Below are 22,022 nucleotides of genomic sequence, written 5' to 3'. Positions count from 1 at the left end.
ATCAATGATGCTTTTTCATTTGATATCTTGCATGCAGTATCTGCAGTAGTTCCTTGGTATGCACCTGTAGCTAATTATCTAATTAGCCATACTTTTCCTCCAAATTTTACTAAGCATAAGAGGGACAAGCTAAAAAGGAGTCCAAATATTATATATGGGACGATCCATATTTATGGAGGTATGGTGCTGACCAGATAATTAGAAGGTGTGTGCCTCAATCAGAATTCCAGTCCATTTTAGAGGCCTGCCACTCCTCTGAGAGTGGTGGACATTTTGGCCCTTAAAGAACAGCTAGAAAAATTTTAGACTGTGGATTCTGGTGGCCCACTCTTTTTAAAGATGCTACTGCCTTCTATAAATCTTGTCCCCATGCCAGAGGTTTGGTAATATATCCAAGAGGGATGAGATGCCCCAACAAATTATGTTGTTCTGTGAGATTTTTGATGTTTGGGGCATTGACTTCATGGGTCCGTTTCCAAACTCTAGCGGTTTCTTATATATATTGTTAGCTGTAGATTATGTTTCTAAATGGGTGGAAGCAATTCCTACCCGTACTGACGATGCTAACACTGTTGTCTCTTTTGTTAGAAACCATATTATTTGTCGCTTTGGATCACCACGAGCAATCGTGAGTGATCAAGGCACTCACTTTTGTAATAGGAGATTGACAGGCCTACTAAAGAGACATGGCATCATTCACAAGGTAGCTACAGCCTATCATCCCCAGACCAATGGGCAAGAAAAGGTGTCTAACAGAGAGATCAAGCGCATTCTACAGAAGATAGTTAAGCCTCATAGGAAGGACTGGAGCACCAGACTTGTTGATGCGTATCAGACAGCGTACAAGACACCCATTGGGATGAGTCCCTTCCGCTTAGTGTACGGAAAGGCTTGTCACCTCCCGGTGGAGGTGAAACACAAGGCTTTCTGGGCTGTGCGGGAGTGCAACATGGAATTTGAGAAAGCTAGTGCTGAAAGGAAGCTGCAACTGGCAGAACTGGAGACCCTTCGACTGGAAGCATATGACAAATCCAGGCTATATAAGGAGAAGGTGAAGGCTGTGCATGACAAGCATATCAAGAGAAGAGAGTTCAGACCTGGAGATCTGGTTCTCCTTTACAACTCAAGGCTGAGGCTCATGCCAGGCAAGCTGAGATCAAGATGGGAAGGTCCCTACAGAGTAGAGAAGACAGAGTCATATGGAGTCTTTCACCTGAGTCATCCTTCAAGCTCGAAATTCATCAAGGTCGATGGACATCTCTTAAAGCTATATCATGGTGAAAAGATGAAGAAAAACAAGGAGCTGGAGATCTTCCTATTGGAAGACCCACCAACAGAAGCAAATTGAGCTTGTGCACCGTCCAACCTAAGGACGTAAAAGCAAAATGTTAGGTGGGAGACAACCCACCACGATATGATCGTTTCTTCTCATTCTTAGTCTATTTTATTTTAATTTTCTTAGTAGTAATTCATAGTTTCTGCATATACATCTTCATGCTGCACTTTGTATTCTGCATAAAAAAAAAGGGGGGCACGACGCGCAAGCATCGCTGACGCGTACGCGTCATACATGCGTGCGAGATAAAGTGGAACTGAACAGAGAGTTGCGCGGAAGTGGCGCAGGAAGTATGCATTGCGCACAGATATGCTCACGTGTACGCGTCCATGACGTGTGCGCGTCATTTGAAATTTTGGCACACCACGCGTACGCGTCCAGCACGCGCATGCGTGGATGATGAAATCGGCGTAAATGAGTAATTGGGCAGAGAGTTGTGATGGCCTGGGGCTGGAATTGTGCTAACGGCACAAACTTGATCACACGTACGCGTCCCTGACGCGTGCGCATTCCTTCCCCTTATGGTCGTCCACGCGTGCGCGTGTATGACGCGCACGCGTAATATGAGGTTTTAGCCCCATGCTCAAAGCGAACAGAGAGTTGTACATACACGTCGATGCCTTCGCGCGATTCACACAAACCAAGAGCACGCGTACGCGTGCCAGACGCTTACGCGTCACTATGAAAATCGCGCCCCATGCGTACGCGTCGCATGCGCCGCCTCACCTAAACCTGTACGCCACCCAGTTTCCGTTTCCCTCCCCCCAAATCCTAATTTTCTTCCTTTTTCCTTACTTCTTACTTCTTTCTTCTTTCTTCTTTCCCCCCTCTTCTCACTCTTACTTTCTGCTTCTTTCTTCCTCTTCTTTTCATCTTCCTCATCAGGTTTCTTCTCTTTCTCTCCTCTATTATTTCATTCTTCATTTAATTATTGTATTTACTTACTTTTTCCTTTCTTCTTTCTTTCTTTCTTATTATTTTTCTATTCTTTTTTGCATTCTTTTAATTGGTGTTAGAAACCTACATGGGTGACTGTTCTCTTCTATATTTGTTTGTGGATATGTTAGGGAGTGCTTTGACAATTAATATTAATTTTTGGGTTGCTTGCATGTTGGATTTCATACTTTTCCTAACATATTTTACATGCCTACCAAGTGTTTGTGAAAAGTCCATAAGGCATTGTTAATTCTTAATTATTCTATTATTCTACTCTACTGCCTGTTTTTCACAAAAACCATTGCAACATTTTATTAATTAAAAATAATTGTCAATATAAACGTGATTGTTAGTTTGTTACATTTGATAATCAAATTGAGCAATTAATGCTTGATCTATAATATTCATGCCTTTGCCGGCATGCTAATAAACATCTTGCATCTAATTGTCTTAATTTATCATGCTATATTTCCATTGATGTCCTAATTACATGGAGTCGCGACCATGTGTTTACGACATTCTTCTTTACCTTGGCATCGATTATCACTTGTATTTTCCTCCTCCCAGTTCTACATACTTGATTTCATGTCCCTTTCTTTTATCCCTTTTCAGGATGGCCACCAGGAAAGGTAAAGAGAAAGCCTCTAATAAGCCACCAGCGAAGACAGGAACGAAAAGAGCTCCAGCTGCGGAACCATCCTCAATATCAGTCAAGCCATCAACAAAGTGGGTCAAGAGGATCATTAAGGTCGATGAAACCGAGAAAGCCTCTCCAGCAAGGGACACTGCGCGGTTCACTAACCACTACTGTGAGCAGATGTTTCCCATCCTGGCTGAGCGAAACTACAATAATGAGCACCTACTCATCCTCCCTACCCACATTGTTGAGTTTGTTGAGCCCCGCATTGAGCGCAGACAATGGGGATTCTTACGGAGGCAGCCACGGCAGGTTAACCTCTCATGGGTAGTTGAATTCTACTCCAATTTTCACATGCCAGCCCTGCAGTCTGTCTATGTCCGTCAGAAGCAAGTCCCCATAACTGAAGGGGCCATTCAGCGCACTTTAGATCTCCCCCTGCCCCAGAAGGATTGGACGCATACCAAGAAGCCTCTTTCAAGCGCCAGACATACCAATTTGACTGGGACGCCACCCTCAGAGTTATAGCACAACCTGGCAGCAGATGGATATATGGATACCAGCGATCCCGACCTAAGGGCATATTGGCTTCAGCACTTACCTTGGAGGCTCGAGTGGGGGCACAGATTATGTCCCACTACGTCTTTCCGAGCACTCACGAATCCTCCTTCACTGCAGACATGGCTGTTCTCCTCTGGTGTATCCTTACAAACCAGCCTCTCAACTTACCAAGACACCTCCGGCACGCCATGGGACACGTACAGATTGCGGGCAACCTACCCTTTTTCGCCTTGGTTTCAGATCTAGTCTTGGCAGCCGGAGTCTCCTACAGAGCTGGGGACACCAAGACCATACTTCCACGGGGTGATCAGTATATCCCCAACGGAAAATACATCAGACCCCAAGCAGCCACTACTAGCCGGATTGCAGACCCGGCCGGAGATCTTCCTTCTCCTTCCACATCACAAGCACCTTCAACAAATCAGCTGCTCCTTCAGATACTTCAGAGATTGAACCGGCTTGACCGACAGGCAAAGAGAATTGAGCGCCATAACAAGCGCCAATTTACATACCTCAAGGAGCTCATTGTTGGCAACCACCCACCTGAAGAAGAACCAGACACTCCGGACTCCACCTCACCTACCAGCACCGGGAGCCATGACAACCCCGACTATGGAGATGCTGTTACCAGCCCCCCTTTGTTCCTAACTGATGGCACCGAGGACGGTGCCAAGCTTTAAGTGTGGGGAGGTCGGTCAGTACCTGACTTTCGGAGGTAAGCTCTCTCTCTTAACACCAACATTTTAGTTTTTCTTTTGTTAAATAGAATAGATTGCATGATAATAATTATTTTCATGTATGTTTTCTTGGTTAAAGTAATAAATTCCCTTTTTAGACTCTATTTTATAATATTTTACTAATTTAAATTGAAAATTTTGTGTTAAACTTGTTTGAAGACTATAAATTGGAACATGAATTATAGCTAAGAACACACAACCCAGTGAGATTTTTGAGCCTAATTGTATGGTTACATTATCTAACCATGATATTTTATTCTTATGTATTTTCTTCTCTATAATTGTAATCTTTATTTTGTTCCACTCTATATGTCCAATGTTTAATGTAATATATGCATATATATGATTGAGGCCATCATTTATTAGCTCACTTATCCCAAATAGCCTACCTTTTCAATTACCTTTGTTAGCCACCTTGAGCCTTTTAATCCCCATTTGTTCTATATTTTACCACATCACTAGCCTTAAGCGGAAAAACAATTAATTACCCCAATTGAATCTTTGGTTAGTTTAAGATAGAGATTGTGTATCAACTAAGTGTGGGAAAGCTGTGGGAACATGGGTTAATAAGGGAATGTGTTATGATAGAATATTAGGAATTTGGGTACCTACTCATGTTAGACCAGAAAAATTAAAAATCCATGTGCATTGATATGTTATGTTTACTTTTATATTTTTAATAAAAAAATAATAAAAAAACCCAAAAATATTCAATTAAATAAATAGATAAATAAATAAGGGGACAAAATTACCCTAATTTTAAGCTAATGAAAGATCAATGCATATGTGATAAAAATTAAAGAAGATTTTATGCATATGTGACAAAATTACCTTAATTTTGGGTAGCTAGGAATGATTTAAGAAGTATATAGAGTGTGTGTATAGGTGATAGCTTAGGTTAGTCAAGGATTCAATTTATAGCTCACTTAGCCATACATATATTCTCACCTTTACCTTAATCCCATTACAACCTTGAAAAGACCTCATGATGTTTGCATTGGTACATTAAATATTTGTTGATTGGTTAGGTGAAGAACAAAGTTCAGAAAGCATGACTAGAGAAGACTAGAGTGAATTACCCCATACACTTGAGTGATTAGAGTGCACATACACTACCAGTGAGGGTTCAATGCTTGATTCTATGTTTTCTGCTTTCATGAGCTTCCTTCTTACAAGTCTACTTGTATTTACTGTATGATTTGAATTAGTGATATCTGATTTAAGTTTGTCTTGAAGAACTTATTTACTTTTAACCAAGTATGCAGAACCATCTTAGCATATAGTTGCATCTCATGAGTCTTACTTTCTCCATTCATTTATTTTATCTCCTTGAGCTTAGCATGAGGACATGCTAATATTTAAGTGTGAGGAGTTTGATAAACCACTATTTTATGGTTTATCTTGTGCTGATTTGAGTGGCTTTTATCAAGTCTTTACACACTTAATCATACAATTTGCATGATTTTACAATTCTTTCCTAGTTTTGTTCTCTGATTGAAACCTTGCTTTCTAAGCCTTTAACATGTGTATTTTAACTCCCCTTTATACCATTCGATGCCGTGATCCGTGTGTTAAGTGTTTCAGGCTTTATAGGGTATGAATGGCTTAGAGGATGGAGAGGAAGCTTGCAAAAATGGAAGGAACACAAGAAATAAAGGAGATAACCAACGAGCATCGATGCGCACGCATGGCTCACGCGTGCGCGTGATCTGGAGATTTTCATAGCGACGCGTGTGCGTACCTGACGCGTACGCATGGATACGAGATTGCACGACAATGCGTGCGCGTACCTAACGCGCACGCGTGACACGCGAAGATGACTAGCGACGTGTACGCATGACTGACGAGTACGCATGACATGCGTGATCTGCAGAAGTTGCAGAAAACGCTGGAGGCGATTTTGTGCCGAGTCTGGACCCAGTTCCCGGTCCAGAAACACAGACTAGAGCCAGGGGACAGCAGAGACTCAACACACATTCACATTACGCATAGTTTTAGTTTTTTGGGGAATCTGATGAGCGGATAATTTATACGCTTTTTGGCATTGTTTTTAGTATATTTTTAGTAGAATCTAGTTACTTTTAGGGATGTTTTTAATAGATTTTGTGTTATATTCACATTTCTGGACTTTACTATGAGTTTGTGTGTTTTTCTGTGATTTCAGGTATTTTCTGGCTGAAATTGAGGGACTTGAGCATTGGCGCCGTTGCCGGGGATTGTTTGAGTTTGGACAACTGACGGTTCATCTTGTTGCTCAGATTAGGTAATTTTCTTTTTAAAAATTTTTCAAAAATCTTTCAAAATTTTCTCCTTTGTTTTCGAAAAAAAAAATGTTGTCAAAAATAAATTATTCTATGGCTTCAGAATTTTTAAGAATGAATTCTAGTGTTTCATGAAGCATGTTGAAGCCTAGCTGGCTGTAAAGCCATGTCTCAATCCTTATACTCAAGAGAAGAGCTTCTTTATCTTTCTTAGCCAATTGGCTGTTGAATGTAAGGAATGTCAGGCGTGTCATGTCTGAGTTACATACTAAAGCTTGGCTGGCTATTAAGCCATGCCTGACCCTTTGATTGGAGCTTTAGAGCATAAGATTCCTGGAATTCATATTAAAAATTTTGGAATCCTTATTTTTCTTTTTCAAAATAATTTTTCGAAAAATATAAAATAAAAATCCAAAAAAATTTAGAAAATCACAAAAATAAAAAATATTTCATGTTTCTTGTTTGAGTATTGAGTCATATCATAAGTTTGGTGTCAATTGCATGTGCATCTTGCATTTTTCGAAAATTTCATGCATTCATGGTGTTCTTCATGATCTTCAAGTTGTTCTTGGTAAGTCTTCTTGTTTGATCTTGATGATTTATTGTTTTGTGTCTTTTCATGTTTATCATATGCATTCTTGAATTCTTAGTGCGTAAGCATTAAAGAATTCTAAGTTTGGTGTCTTGCATGTTTTCTTTCCATTAAAATTTTTTCAAAATTGTGTCTATGATGTTCATCTTGACATTCATGGTGTTCTTGGTGTTCATCTTGACATTCATAGCATTCTTGCATGCATTCATTGTTTTGATCTAAAAATTTCATGCATTGCATAATTTTCATGTTTTCATAAAAATTTCAAAAATCAAAAAAATATCTTTCCCTTTTTCTCTCATCAAATTCGAAAATTTGAGTTGACTTTTTCAAAAGTTTTTAAAATCAAATTGTTTCTTATGAGTCAAATCAAATTTTTAATTTGAAAATCTTATCTTTTTCAAAATCTTTTTCAAAATTCAAAATCTTTTTCAAAATTCATGATTATTCTCGAAAATTCCAAAAAAATAATTTTCAAAAACCTTTTTCTTATTTTATATCATAATTTTCGAAAATAACATAATCAATTAAAGTTTTGATTCAAAAATTTGAAGTTTGTCACTTGCTTGTTAAGAAAGATTCAAACTTTAAGTTCTAGAATCATATCTTGTGATTTCTTATGAATCAAGTCATTAATTGTGATTTTAAAAATCAAATCTTTTTCAAAAACTAATTTCTATCATATCTTTTCAAAAAAATTATCTTCTTATCTTATCTTTTTCAAAATTTGATTTCAAAATATCTTCTCTAACTTCCCAACTTCTTATCTTTTCAAATTTGTTTCAACTAACTAACTAACTTTTTTCCCATATCCAAACTCTAAGTTTGGTGTTGGAGAGTCTCAACAAAGCTCTGCACATCTGTGAGGCTCCATGAGAGCTCATTGTCAAGCTATTGACATTAAAGAAGCGCTTGTTGGGAGGCAACCCAATGTTTATCTAATTCTTATTTTTATTGTTTTTCATGTTTTCTTAGGGTCATGATCATGTGGAGTCACAAAATAAACAAAAAATTCAAAAACGGAATCAAAAACAGCAGAAGAAAAATCACACCCTGGAGGAGCATCTGTCTGGCGTTCAAACGCCAGAACAGAGCATAGTTCTGGCGCTGAACGCCCAGAATGGGAGCATCCTGGCGCTGAACGCCCAAAACAAGCATGGTTCTGGCGTTTAACGCCAGAAATGGCAGCAAATGGGCGTTGAACGCCCAAAATGGGCACCAACCTGGCGCTGAACGCCCAGAGTTGTGTGCAAGGGCATTTTGCATGCCTAAATTGGTGCAGGGATGTAAATGCCTTGACACCTCAAGATCTGTGGACCTCACAGAAAGGTATTACTTGGACGACCCAGTGCACTTGCTGGTTAGTTGTATCGAAGTTGTGACAGACTGTAAAACTAGATCAGAGTATCTGGCCTAAGAAGCCATTACCAGAGATCACAATTTCGTGCACCAGAATCTTAAAGAGAAATTACTACTTCCTCTAGGTTTCCTTTACATTAATAGATTTCTAGTTTTATGCTTTTTCTTTTGGATATTGAGAAGAGTCATTACCTCCGTTGAAGTTTCTACTAGTCTAGTTTGCTTTCTTATTCATTTACTCTTTTGATTACTTATTAACCCTGTTTAGATACGTATGTTGCAATTTGGGATTTATTAATGCAAAGAACCATTTTTACTTTTAATTAATTTTCAGTTATTATTTATCATGTCTTCCTTTTATTCCCTTTTTATTCTATGCAAGTAATTTCCATGTCAATGGAGTAGAGTCCCAACTTGACTTGGGGGTTGATTAAGAGGAGACCCTAGAGTTGGAATGCTCAAGTGATTAGTTAAATTGGAAGTTGTTGGCTAACTTCCTGGTCTCTAACTCTAATCCTTCCTTAGGAGAGGATTAGGACCTGGGATTCAGAGTTGGTTAGTTAGTTGCTTGACTTTCCTTTATTCAGTAAAGGATAACTAAGTAGAACAATAACCTTTTACTATTACACTTGGGAAAATCCAACAAGGACAGAACTTCCAATTAATCTTCCCCCAGTCAAGGCTTTTATTTAATTGAATAAATTCTCTCATTAATTTTTATTGCTTCAAATTATTATCATTTAATTTTCTGTTCTCCAACTCTTAAAAACTCTCAGAAAATTCCTGACTAATAAAATAGCACTCTTTTGTCAACTCGTTGGGAGACGACCTGGGATTCCTACTCCTAATATTTTTATTCTAATTTTGTGACAACCCTTCTAAATTGATAAGCAGATTTTTGCTGGTTAAGAACTGTACTCGCAACGTATTTCTTATATTAATTTCTTAATCGACTAATTTTCGCCACGTCAACCATCAATCTTCTAATATTTGTTTTGGCGGCCCCATTTTATTGGGCATCTGCAACATCTGAAGAACTCCCCTCACATAGATCAATTAGAAAAAAAAATAACTCCAACACATGGATTGTTGGATAATGATTGTGCCAACCTCTGATGAGTGCTATGTCTTCATCATCACGTAACCGGTACCTGTTTCAAAAAAGACATAATAACACTATCAATCCTCGAACACGACAAAATTGAAAATAAATTCTTACTTCTAAAAGTGCGAAGACAAAATAATGAACAATAAAATAATACCTTTTGTAATTAAAAGTATCATCTTCTTCCATTGGATATCTATAATAAAAAAGTTTTCGCTTACTTTGTGTGTTGTTAACCAATGGCGTACAACACAAAATTTTTCAACGTCATTAGACATTTCACCTTAGTTGGCAAGTAGACAAAGATCGATTGAACAAGGTTAAATACAACAGATATATTTTGATCAACCATCATTTCTCTATCATAATGAGTTGTTAACAACAGTGTTCGATATATTTTTTGGTAAGAATAAGAGAAAGAAATGACTACAAGTGAAGAGACTAAAATTTGGTGCAACTTATACCTTAAGACTCACTATTATTTATAGGCAAGGAGTCTAGAATTTTATCATTGGGGTTGGGGCCATATCACCTATATGAGAGAATTGAACTGGGCAGCACATAGATCGCTAAGTCAATAGGCAAACTACCTAAAGTAGAGGTAGATCGCGCAATCAATGGTAAAATTAGTGTAGATCACCTATACATTAGGTGAACTGCGTATGTGGCCGAACAAAGAAAATTGTATTCCGATAATTGGTAAAGAATGCTCTTTTGTTTTCCTTTTGAAAATTTTGTGTCGGATATTTTTGCTTCCAAAACAATTTTATTATATTAAGATCCCTAAACTTTACAAAAATAAGACATATAAAGCCCAACTTTAATTAAACTCATTGTTTTTACTTGGACAAATAAGTCCTCAAAAGTGTGACGAAAGGATCTATATGTCTTATTTTTGTAAAGTTCAAAAACTTTAACGTAATAAATCTTTTTTAAGGACAAAAATGTCTAATACAAAATTTTTTAGAAACTTATTTGGATATATACTCTAATTTTTTATTTATTTAAGAAAAAATCCAATAAAAATTATTAAAAGCCCCAAAATTAGTTTGGAACACTCTTGCAATTTCATCTTTATTCTATTTTATTCACGTAAAAAATTTAAAATTTTACTATGTAGTTTGTATATTATGTTATAGATACACAATAATTTCTTATTTGGAAACAAAATGCAACCTAATAATCTAGAAATTGGTGAAAGGAAATGGGTTTAAAATTAAAAAACAAAAGATAATTGAAAAGTTTATAATTCCTTAAAAAAATAGAGAATAAATTTTGTAATTATTTTTTAGAAGACTGTTAGTGTCCATTGTATATGAGTTCAAGAGATTATTTTTATAATTCCAATACAAAGAAATAATATGATAATCTTGTCAAGGTCAAAAATTTAATTACTAAAAAAATCACGTTATGATAGATTTAGAGATCACGAAGACCAAAAATCAAACTCAAGTGCAAACGTATTGACTTAGATTTGGACTATAAATAACTATGAGGAGATCTCTAAATCTAAACTGCATTTAACTAAGTTGGTTGTATTTAGTTTAGATTTGAAATTTAGTTGAAGTTTAAGTAATCAAGTCGATAAGCCTCATTGTTGGAGTATATCAGAAATCAAATTTAAATTTGATTTATTTTAACTTTGTCAAAATTTTGATTTTGTTTTGTTTAGCTTAGCATGTCAAATGAATTTTTTTTGTTTCATATGAAATTCATTTTTTAATGTATTTAAGTACAAACTTGTCTCATTCAAATTTTTTTTTATAACTAAATTCAATTAAATTGGTCAAAGTCTAATAAAAATTAATTTTATTAGTAAGAGCATGAATACATGTTTCAACTATCCTCACTAATATAAACATTCGTATCCTGCGTTTCTTCTTTTTCGTGTATTTCTTCCTCATCGTCATTCTTTTACTGCTAATATTGTTGTTACGTTTTTTTTTCTTTTTCTCTTTCTCTTTCTGGTAATTTTGCAGCATTATGTGTTCTTTGTTTTTTTTTTTTTTTTTTTTTTTTTATTAAAGAGGATAAAACAAGAAGAATTATGAGAAGGTAAAATAAAAAGAATAAGATGAACAAAAAAAGAAGAAAAAAAGATAATGACGACGAAGAAGAAGAAGAAAAGGAGGAGGAGTTTTGAGTTATATAGAATATATTAGAAAATAGCACCGAAATATTTTAACGCAGAAGTTTCTCAATTTTTGTTGGGAATAATACACCATTCCCCCTTGAGAAAATACCTTTGACAGAGAAATAAAATAGACACAATCACAACACAAGAATTTAACGTGGAAACTCCAATTACCGGAGAAAAAACCACGGCCGTTGTCAAATGACAACCAGAGAATATCACTATGTGAAAATTATTACAACACATAGACTTCTTTCTCTCACCGGCACCCCAGTACACCCACACTCTCTCAAAGCAAATATCTAACTATACCTCACAACACTCTCTAATACAGAGTACAGAGGAAAAGAAAAATCAGATACAAGCTTAAAGTGTTTCTGACTGGTGCAAAAACAAATGGAGAACTTAGCCTCATATTTATAGCCTAGGCCACCCACTCCATTTGCTATCCTGAGCAATGTGGGACTAATTCAACCAAATCCTAACAATCTCCACCTTGATTGAAATAGTCACACATCTTCAGCTTCCATTGTCAACACCGACAATTCTTTGCTGCCATTGTCTATACCGACAATCATAGTTCAGAGAACTATCATACTCCACCATGAAAGTATACTCACTTGGAATTAGACCACTCCAAGCATTTCACCTTGGTACAGATCGAAACCTTGCTGAAAATTCATGGTGCAACTTCCAAATTGGCTTTTCCTGAAAGTTCTTCAGCCATCGACCTAACTCCGCCACACATCTTGCATCTCAACGCCAACCAATGCTCGTGTGCAATTGTGGACCCGATTGCCACAACTTATCCTTATCCATGGCAGTGCGGTAATACCATGAGGATACTTCTTGTCTTCTAGAGAACATCATCTTCTCTCATAGAGAGAGCAACCAGAGATCTTCTCCTTCAACGCCTTGTGCAAACCTGATTGTATCAACACATCCTTGACTTGTATTTGCCACAAGCCAAAATTGATTCTTCCATCAAATTTCTCTATTTCAAGCTTCACAGCACTTGAATATCCTGACATTGTTGCAACCGTATACTGGAATAGTATAACTCAACCGTGCACTAGGAAGGGTCCCCAGGAAAGAGAGGTGGGTCACAATGGACACACTTAAATACCAAGTTTTTCCTTAGCCAGAACCTTTCCAAACAGCACTCTCACAGTGTCACACTGCCTTCCAGCAACAACAACAGCAACCAAAGATCAACCTCAAGCCACAGGACAAAATTCTTTTCTGATGTGGAAGGTCAGACTAGGCTGCAACCACAGAGCATATTAAGAATAAATCCCACCGAACCGTTCTGATGTGGAAGGTCAGACTAGGCTGCAACCACAGAGCATATTAAGAATAAATCCCACCGAACCGAAGCTCTGATACCACTTATTGGGAATAATACACCATTCCCCCTTGAGAAAACACCTTTGACAGAGAAATAAAATAGACACAATCACAACACAAGAATTTAACGTGGAAACTCCAATTACCGGAGAAAAAACCACGGCCGTTGTCAAATGACAACCAGAGAATATCACTATGTGAAAATTGTTGCAACACATAGACTTTTTTCTCTCACCGGCACCCCAGTACACCCACACTCTCTCAAAGCAAATATCTAACTACACCTCACAACACTCTCTAATAAAGAGTATAGAGGAAAAGAAAAATCAGATACAAGCTTAAAGTGTTTCTGACTGGTGCAAAAACAAATGGAGAACTTAGCCTCATATTTATAGCCTAGGCCACCCACTCCATTTGCTATCCTGAGCAATGTGGGACTAATTCAACCAAATCCTAACAATTTTGACATCGAAATTTCTTAACCGTGACAAGTTCTTGTTAAGAAGGTGAAATAAAAATTATGAGAACGTGAGAAGAAGAAGAAAAGAAAAAAAAAAGATGAAGATTAGAAGAAGAGGAGGAGGAATGAGAGTTTTGAATTGTGTAGAAAAATAATATCGAAATTTCTTAATTTTGATACCAAAAACATTGAAATGTCTTCTTTAGTGCTATATTTTTTCTACTTCTTATTATTCTTCTTTCTTTCTTTCTTTCTTTCTTTATGTTGCTTTTACTTCTTCTTTTAGGATCATTGTTTCTTATATTAGACTTGAATGAACATATCTGTAATGTATTGCAATCTTATTTAGTTGAATAAATATAGATTCACATTTATTGGATTGAATTCTTGCTAGAAACAAAAATAGCACCAAAATTTGTTTAAAGTGATACTGAAATTTAAATATAATGATATAGAATGTAGAAAGTAAATTGCATACTAAAAGATCACATTGACTCTATAAAATAAAATAAAATAGCACTGAATTGACACCAGAAGTTCAATAACACGACATAAACAAATATTTATTTTTTCTAAAAAATATTACACATTCAAATAATTGAATGCTTATCTCAAATAAAAAACACATAAAAATCTAAAAAATAACACTGAAACGTCTTCACTCTAACACCGAAATTTCTAACTAAATGATGTGATAGAACTAAGAACTTATTTCATGAAGACTGAAATTGCATATTCATAAATTTTAATAGAAAAGAGAATAAGTAAAAAAATCAGTAGATAACACAGCAAAATTAAGAAGAACAAGTACAAAAATTCAAAAGAGAATGAACAGTGGCATTTACGTATAAGAAGACGGTGACATATCTGATATATAAAATAACACATACACTTTTAAAGAATAACACTGAAATATCTTCACTCTAACACCAAAATTTTCAACTAAACGATGTGATAGAACTAAGAATTTATTTCATGAAGAATTAATTTGCAAATTTACAAATTTTGATAGAAAAGAAAATAAGTGAAAAAATCTATAGATAAACGCAGTGAAATTAACTATAACAAGTGTAAAAATTCAAAAGAGAATGAACAATGTTATTTACATATAAGAAAAATATGATGATAACGATAATGATGATGATGATGATGATGATGGAAGAAGAGGAGGAGAAGAAAGAAAAGGGAGGAGGAGAAGAAATTTAAATGAGAAAAGAAGGAGGAGGAGAAAATTGAGGAGGTGGTGATAGTGATAACGATAACAAAAGAAAAAGATGAAAAAAATGAAGAGGAGAAGAAGAAGCTCAACAGCAGAGGTGTACAAAGGAGGGGGAGGAGAAAGAGAAAAAAGAAGCATATATCATGTGAAAAACGCTTATAATAACTTGGTTGAATATAGTTAATATTTTATTTAATTGTAAAACTTTATTTATTCAAATAAGATGAGTGATTGCCAATAAGTAATAGTTCAAATGGTATAGTCTCCTCATACTTAATTAAGAAGTTGTGGGTTTGAGTCTCCTATCTTTGGTAAAAAAAAATGAGTAATTTATTTTATTTATTGTCAAAAAAATAAAAAAAAATTCAGTCTAAAATAATTTTTAATATTAATTTTTAAATTTATTCCTTTGATCTAAATTATCAATAACAAGTTTTTTAAAGATCTAATATGAAAAATGCTTCCGGTAACTTATATTGCTAATAGGTAATAAGTAATAACAGATTTCTTCAAAAGTTTTAATAGAAAAAATAGAATTTGTCTTTAGTAAACTCAAATTTTTTGAATTTTTTAATATGCATAAAGAATAATTTACAAATATGATTCATATGAGATTTAATTATGATTAGAGAAAATTACTCCCCTCCCCTGCCAGATGCTAAAATGACACTCCCTCCCCTCTATTTTATAAATATATATTTTCCTCCTTTCTAACTTTTAAAAAACCTTATCTTTAATCAATTTTAAACTTTTTGTGTTAACTAATGTTAACTTTATCCATTTTTTAAGAAAAAATAAATTATTTTTTGAAAAAATACCCGTTAACAAAAATTTATTTTTTATCATTAAATTTTACTTGCCAAAATATCCTTTAATAAATTATTATTTTATTGATTAAATTGTATTTTCACCAAAATATTTAAAAAAAATTAATAATTAAATTATTTTTTTCTAAGATACCTACCCTTCAATAATTATTAATGACTATTTTTTTAAAAAATAATTTATTTTTTTTTAAAAAATAGATAAAGTTAATATTAGTTAAGACAAAAAATTTAAAATAGATTAAAAAAAAATTTTTTTAAAAGTTAAAAGAGAGGAGAATGTATATTTATAAAATAGAGGAAAAGGGAGTGTTATTTTAACATCTCGTAGGGGAGGGAAGTGAAATTTTCTCTTATAATTATTATTTTTTCACATTTATCACAAATATTTTTAAAATTCATACAGTAGAACCTAATTTCTTTCCTCTGTAAATTCACTGCACTCTCCTCTCTATCCACAAAACCACCGCCACCTATTCCACTCTTCTCTGGTCTCTGCCGTCGCCGTCCAGCGCAGCACTCGCTGCCAGTCTCAGCCCATCTTCCGGCGTCGTGAATTATTACATCCTTCTTTGGTAAACCAAGTTACTACAATTTTACAAAAGCATTCTCTATACATCAGAGGTTATTAATTAGGAACTATTTCAACATACGAGGCTAAGGTATGAACAGGCATATGCGAATTCTTACACGCAGGAGAAACGAATAACTAGGTCCTACCACCAAGGAAACAAAGGAAACACAAGGAACTGGTAGACTAAACTAAACATAGTATTAACATTTTGGACCCTATTAAGAATATTGTAATACTGGCGCAAGCATCGGAGTCATGTGGTCACTGCTTTTGAAGCTAGCAATTAAAGAGCCTTAAAATATTGAGCTCTTTTCCTTTTGGTTGTAGTAGAGATGTGCACAAACACCCTCTTTGCAACCTGCAAATGCACACAGCACATAGTCAAAATAGAACAACAATGATGAATGTGATGCAGATTACTCAAAATCAAACAAAATGATTTGATTAGTTTTGAGTGTTATTACCATTGTCAACGCATTCATTTATGTAAAGATTCAACTAGTTTGCCCCACCAAGCCACCAGCAGATGCAGAACCAACCCAATCTGTTGGCCTAGTGATCAAATCTTCCAACTCAAGATAAATATTTGAGTCATTCACATCAATTTCTTCATTAGCAACACCATTAGGTTCTCTGACATACATATTGTTAATCCTCCAAAAACAATTGATTTTCAAATATGTTACAACAAAAACTCAAATTTAAATTAATCGAACACATGGAGCGAACAAATGTTGAAAGTGTTAATCCAGTTCATAATCTGAACTTATTCACTGTTCTAGGTTACGGAGTCCATTGTAATCGTTCTTTAACAAAAAAAAATGAAAAATCATGGATTTTGAGAGACGAAGTGGAAGGAACGAAAGAAAACGAGTGAGGAAGAACCGAAGAAGATTAATAGGTACTCACTAGTCATTTTCCTCATCGTCGACAATCATGCAACCAGGAACGAAAGAGGAAGAGCTGTCGGCGGAGTTCTTCCCTAGGGTTGTCGAAAGGATTTTTTTTGCTAGGAAAGGTCTTCAGTGGCAGCAACCTTTGCCGAAACTAGAGTTTTATTGTTGAATCTCTATCAAATATTTGGGGCAAATTTAAAATATCAAAAGACTTATTCTTTTAGTATAATTTTTAATGAGTTATTTATAGATTAAATTTGAACCATTAGATCTTTTATCAATCTAATCCAATACTTTAAATTTTATGGTGCAATCCAATACTTTAGATAAGCTCAAAATATTCGAGCTGATTTTAGACGAACCCGGAAAAATAACTATTAATCCCTTATCTCTGTCTTATTGTTTCCATCGTCTCTTTTGTTTCCGTTGCTCTTTTTTTTTCCTCTGTCGCCATCCTTCAGAAAAGGACGCCAAATCCTTGGCCATCAAAGTTGTACAAGTTCGCTAATAGTTCTTAAGACTAGAATTTTAGTAATAATACTACCGCAGAAAGAATCATGGCTAGTTTTGGCTACCATAAAACTAGTATGTTTCCCTTATTTCATTGAACAATTTATTTTTTGCAGTCCATTCAAGAGTTCCCTGTGCCACCCATAATGTGCTGAAACTCTGTCAAGAAAATTAGAAGAAAAATAGTTAAATTAATTCTCAATAGAGTGGAGTGAAAGGCAGTAAGGGCAGTGAACTAGATACAAGATCGAATCTTTCTACACCTAGGGTATCTAACACTATGATTGCTCCTTGCAAGTGGACTTGTTGTGCCCTAATCCTTTGCATCGGCTGCATTGGAGTTGGCGCTTGACTACATCTTCAGAGCCATATCGCTTTGTTGCCGGTCGGCCTGGTGGTCGTCGGGTAGAAGGGGGTGTAACTGTTACCAAAAGCTGAGAATCTTTTGCAGCAGGCGCATCTACATATTGAATTGGCAGCACCGCCTCTGAATAAGTCAATCTGTATATCTCGCTTGTGAAAAATCTAGAGCAAAAATCATACACACTCCGGTTGATTCCACTGATAACAGCAATAGCATGGCAGCATGGTATTCCAGTCAGCTGCCAGGCTTTACAACTACATTCCCATCGGTCGAGATCGACCACCTCATTGGTGTCACCGCAAACTTCATAGGTGCTGCTGCCACATAATACAAATTGAAGTGAATGAGCTTTCCGGCTTTCTGCACTAAGCTTTTCCTCCATGGACGGAGTCAGCCTAGACACCCATCGATCAGATGCTTCTCTTCTGGCAACAATCAACTCCATGATCTTACTTCTTATCACATCAACCATCTGTGTTATTGGTAATTCATCTGCATCTGAAGCCCAACTATAGAACAGTTCACCAAAGTTTGATGTCATGTGATTATACCTAGTACCCTGAAAAAATGAATTCGCCCAATTCTCAGGTCCACTTTGCACAATCCAATTATAAGCATCTACAGAAATACTTTTAATGTTATCCAAACTGGTTTGGAAGCCTTCAGGTTTGGCTGCATAAGCAGCAGCATATAAATCCTCGACCATTAATCGTTTTATCTCATGAGAAAACTGTCCTTTCAAGTCTCTAAATAGTTGCTCAGTTAAGTATCGGAGGCAGTATCCATGAAACGAGCCTTCAAATATCTCGGCAATTGAATCTTTTAGCCTGTGCTCACTGCCTGCAACAAACGTTATGGGACAAGATGTTGACAGCACCGATTGGAGCTGAAGTAAAAACCAATGCCAGTTATCATCAGATTCAGCATCAACAATGGCAAAAGCAACAGGGAATACACCATCATCAGCATCGGCAGCTGTTGCTGCTAACAAGGTTCCTTGGTATTTTGACTTCAATGGAATGCTATCAAGGAAAATCAACGGTCGGCAACCCTGTTGGAAACCATGCGAAGAAGCATGAAATGATAGAAAGAGACGATGGAAGCTCGAGTCTTCCTTTGTAGTGTACAAAGCTAGACTTCCGGGATTGGCCTCCATTATTTTCTCACAAAAGAAAGGTAACTGACTATATGCTGCTTTATATGAACCCTGAAGCTGCTCCCTTGCAATCTCCTTCCCCCGCCAAGCCTGGAAGTAGTTAAGCTGAATTCCATATTCTTGTTTGATGTCATTAACAATATCCTTGGGCTTATAGTTAGGATAAGCTTTCAGTTTCTCCTTTATTATACTGGCCACCCAACTCCTAGTTGCTTGATGCCCTGTCGTTCCCACAGCCCCTTCACAAGTATGAGTTGGATGCATTTTCTTGATACATATCAACTGAGTAGTTGACAATCTTGACGCATGGATTCTCCAAAGGCAACCTTCTGCTTTACATTTGACAGTCACACGATGGCTATCATTTTTTTTATATTTAAAGGCAAATTGGTGAGCAATTGCATATTTCCGCAATGATTCCCGAAACTCATGTACACTGTTGAACCTTTGACCCACACCCGTTATAGTATTCTGCCATTGTTGTGCCCCTTTAGCACGCTTTTCATCATTTGAGGATTCAATGGGGAGAACACGAGAAACTTCAATAGGAATGTCTATATGCATATCCATTTGATTGCTATCATCAACACCGTCAGGTGGAGCATCGATTGGAATCATTGGCTGGATGGTGTCATCTATGACATCATGCATAACATCAAGTGTTGGAGAGGTATTGATTGGCACCACTGTTTCAGACAAAGTAGTTCTGCTTGACCTACACATGCAACAATTCCAAATTTAAAAATCTAGATCGCTCCATAAATATATTGAGACACTAGCTTAGAAACAAAGAAAACTACCTACTGGCAGGCATGTTGTTTGACACCTCATGGGCAACTAGCTCATCTATAAGGATATAGATGTCAACAATACTCGAATCCCCATGAAACTTAACCATTCTTTGGAGATCCTTGTCATTGGAAATTGAAATAAGAATCTTCCTATTTCCGGGAAGGAAATATTTTACCGACATGCTATCAGCATTGACATTAAACATTTCTGCTACTTCCCCTTTGAACTCGTTGAATTTCATTTGATCATCAATGTCAATAGCATGAGCATCACCACCTTTATATGACAAACAACCATCTTTGTCAGTTTTAAACTGACCTCCAGACTGACATATTGCAATTATCTTCTTGGTAGCCATGACCTGCCACAACACAAAACATTATCACTTATTCATTTATCAATGAAAAATGACCCAGGAATAAGTGAAAAGAGTGAAAATAAGTGGGTGAAATGCATAGAATCACCACACATTTTCCAAAACTCTAAAGCACAAAGTAAAACTGCTTTTGAGTCTCATCATTGCCAGCAGGAAAGGATATCATAAATTTCAATCATTTAGGGCTTCCAATAGATGAACAAATATACCAAAGCCTAATCATCATCAGATAATAACATCATTGCAATCCAAATTAAAAACCATCCAGAATAAGGACATCATTAGGGGCTAAAAAGCTTGCTATGCTAAGAATCTGGCATCACACCTATTCATTCCACTATGTTGACAATGCAGAGAACAGAAACAATTCCTTACACAGCTCCCAGTAAGCCAATTAGCAAACAAATCATGCTTTATCTTACATTTCAAAACTGACAGTGAGGAGTCAATATTTCACTTGCACTAAAACCACAACACAGCACTTGAAATAATTTATTTTGATATTTGTATTGTATAATGTCATCAATTTCATTTCTGTCTTCTAAAAATTTATTTCTTTGTTTTAAATAATGTTCAAACTCATACACTGATAATATCAGGTCAACAAATCTGAACCAGACATCTTTCATGTTACCATCAAGTTGTGCCCAGGTATTAAAAAATGGCTTCATAAGAAAAGATTGGGCCAGGTTTGAATCTAGCTCATCCATCCCAACCAACCCATCCCATCTACACCCATAAATGGAAGAGAGAGTGAACTGAGACAGAGAAATGCCACTTGAAAGGATGCCATAATGATAAACTCTAATTGGTAACTATATTCAAATTAAAATTGACACAAGATTAGAAGGTTTGATCTAACTAACATACATAGCATTACGATATCGAAGTGATAACCAAGAAGGATATTCAAACTCAGTACAGGACTCTAGCAAAGTGCTCCAAAATCTAAACCCCAGTCCTAGTAAACCAAAACAAAGGATGCGTGCGACAATGATATGCAGAGGGAACAACAAGGATAGTGCTTCTTACCCCACAAACCAAAAATAAATAAATAAATAAAAGGATGAAAAAATTGTTTTGTATTTCAGTGATAGTTGATGTGGCATTGTAAGAGAACTAAATCCTATTATTTTAAGTACACTGTATCGTTCAATTTACCTTAAAACACACTAAAGTTAAGAATAGAACAATGCACAGTGACTAGGGATACCATCTCTTCGTGGTAGCATAACAAGGTTTAATGGTACTCAGTGGCACATTAACTAATTTTCAATTTCACGATAATCTTGGCTTCAGTTTTCTTAAGCATGAAAACTTGAAGCTAAAACTAGTTACTTGGACATTATTCATGTGTGTTCAGAATTATATACCAAGCAATAATGATACAACTTTGCTGTTTATGCTAGTGACCATCCCTCTCTAAACTTTATTTCCATTAAATCAAATCATCACAATGCTTCTTTCAGTTTCTAATTCTTGATAACCTTCTTTCTTTCTATTATTTTTCTTCTAGGAGATAAGAAAGGGAACACTTTTGTTCAAAACAAACCCAAATGCACCTGATAATCATATAAAATAATTCGTGCGTACACAAGGTGTGCCTGGGATTATGGCAACACTAATAATTAGCTAGCGATCATGTTTGAGGTCCTCCCATCCAAATACATGAACCCCAAATATGATAAATTACATCAATTACCTCTTCCGTAGAGTGATGAGGTCGTCACTACAGCCAAATCATCGTCATCGCTCCTCAATCGACGGTGGAGTTGGGGCGGGTGGCGGTTAGGGTTCGGAATGTGGAGGACAGCAGAGGGACGAGGGAGCCAAGGGAGCCAAGGGA

General features: G+C 36.0%; 1 protein-coding gene across 4 annotated transcripts; it reads right to left on the bottom strand.

Annotated features, from left to right (window-relative positions):
- On the bottom strand, positions 15,843-22,016 carry LOC107628503. 4 transcript variants are annotated; one of them, XM_016331156.2, is made up of 6 exons: positions 21,879-22,016; positions 19,809-20,161; positions 17,752-19,723; positions 16,992-17,647; positions 16,547-16,715; positions 15,843-16,440 (listed from the first exon to the last, which is right to left on the bottom strand). In XM_016331156.2, the coding sequence occupies exons 2-3, from the start codon at positions 20,156-20,158 to the stop codon at positions 17,767-17,769; spliced, it is 2,307 nt and encodes a 768-aa protein (XP_016186642.1). In that variant the 5' UTR covers positions 20,159-20,161; positions 21,879-22,016; the 3' UTR covers positions 15,843-16,440; positions 16,547-16,715; positions 16,992-17,647; positions 17,752-17,766. The 4 variants fall into 4 exon arrangements, with proteins under 4 accessions (XP_016186642.1, XP_020975610.1, XP_016186638.1 ...); XM_021119951.1 differs by having other exon boundaries at positions 15,850-16,440; positions 16,547-16,736; positions 16,992-19,723; XM_016331152.2 differs by having other exon boundaries at positions 15,850-16,440; positions 16,992-19,723.

This window comes from Arachis ipaensis, chromosome B01, assembly GCF_000816755.2.
Source record: "Arachis ipaensis cultivar K30076 chromosome B01, Araip1.1, whole genome shotgun sequence".
Taxonomy (NCBI): Eukaryota; Viridiplantae; Streptophyta; class Magnoliopsida; order Fabales; family Fabaceae; genus Arachis; species Arachis ipaensis.
Note: the sequence above shows the minus strand (reverse complement) of the source record. Positions and strands in the feature narration are given on the sequence as shown.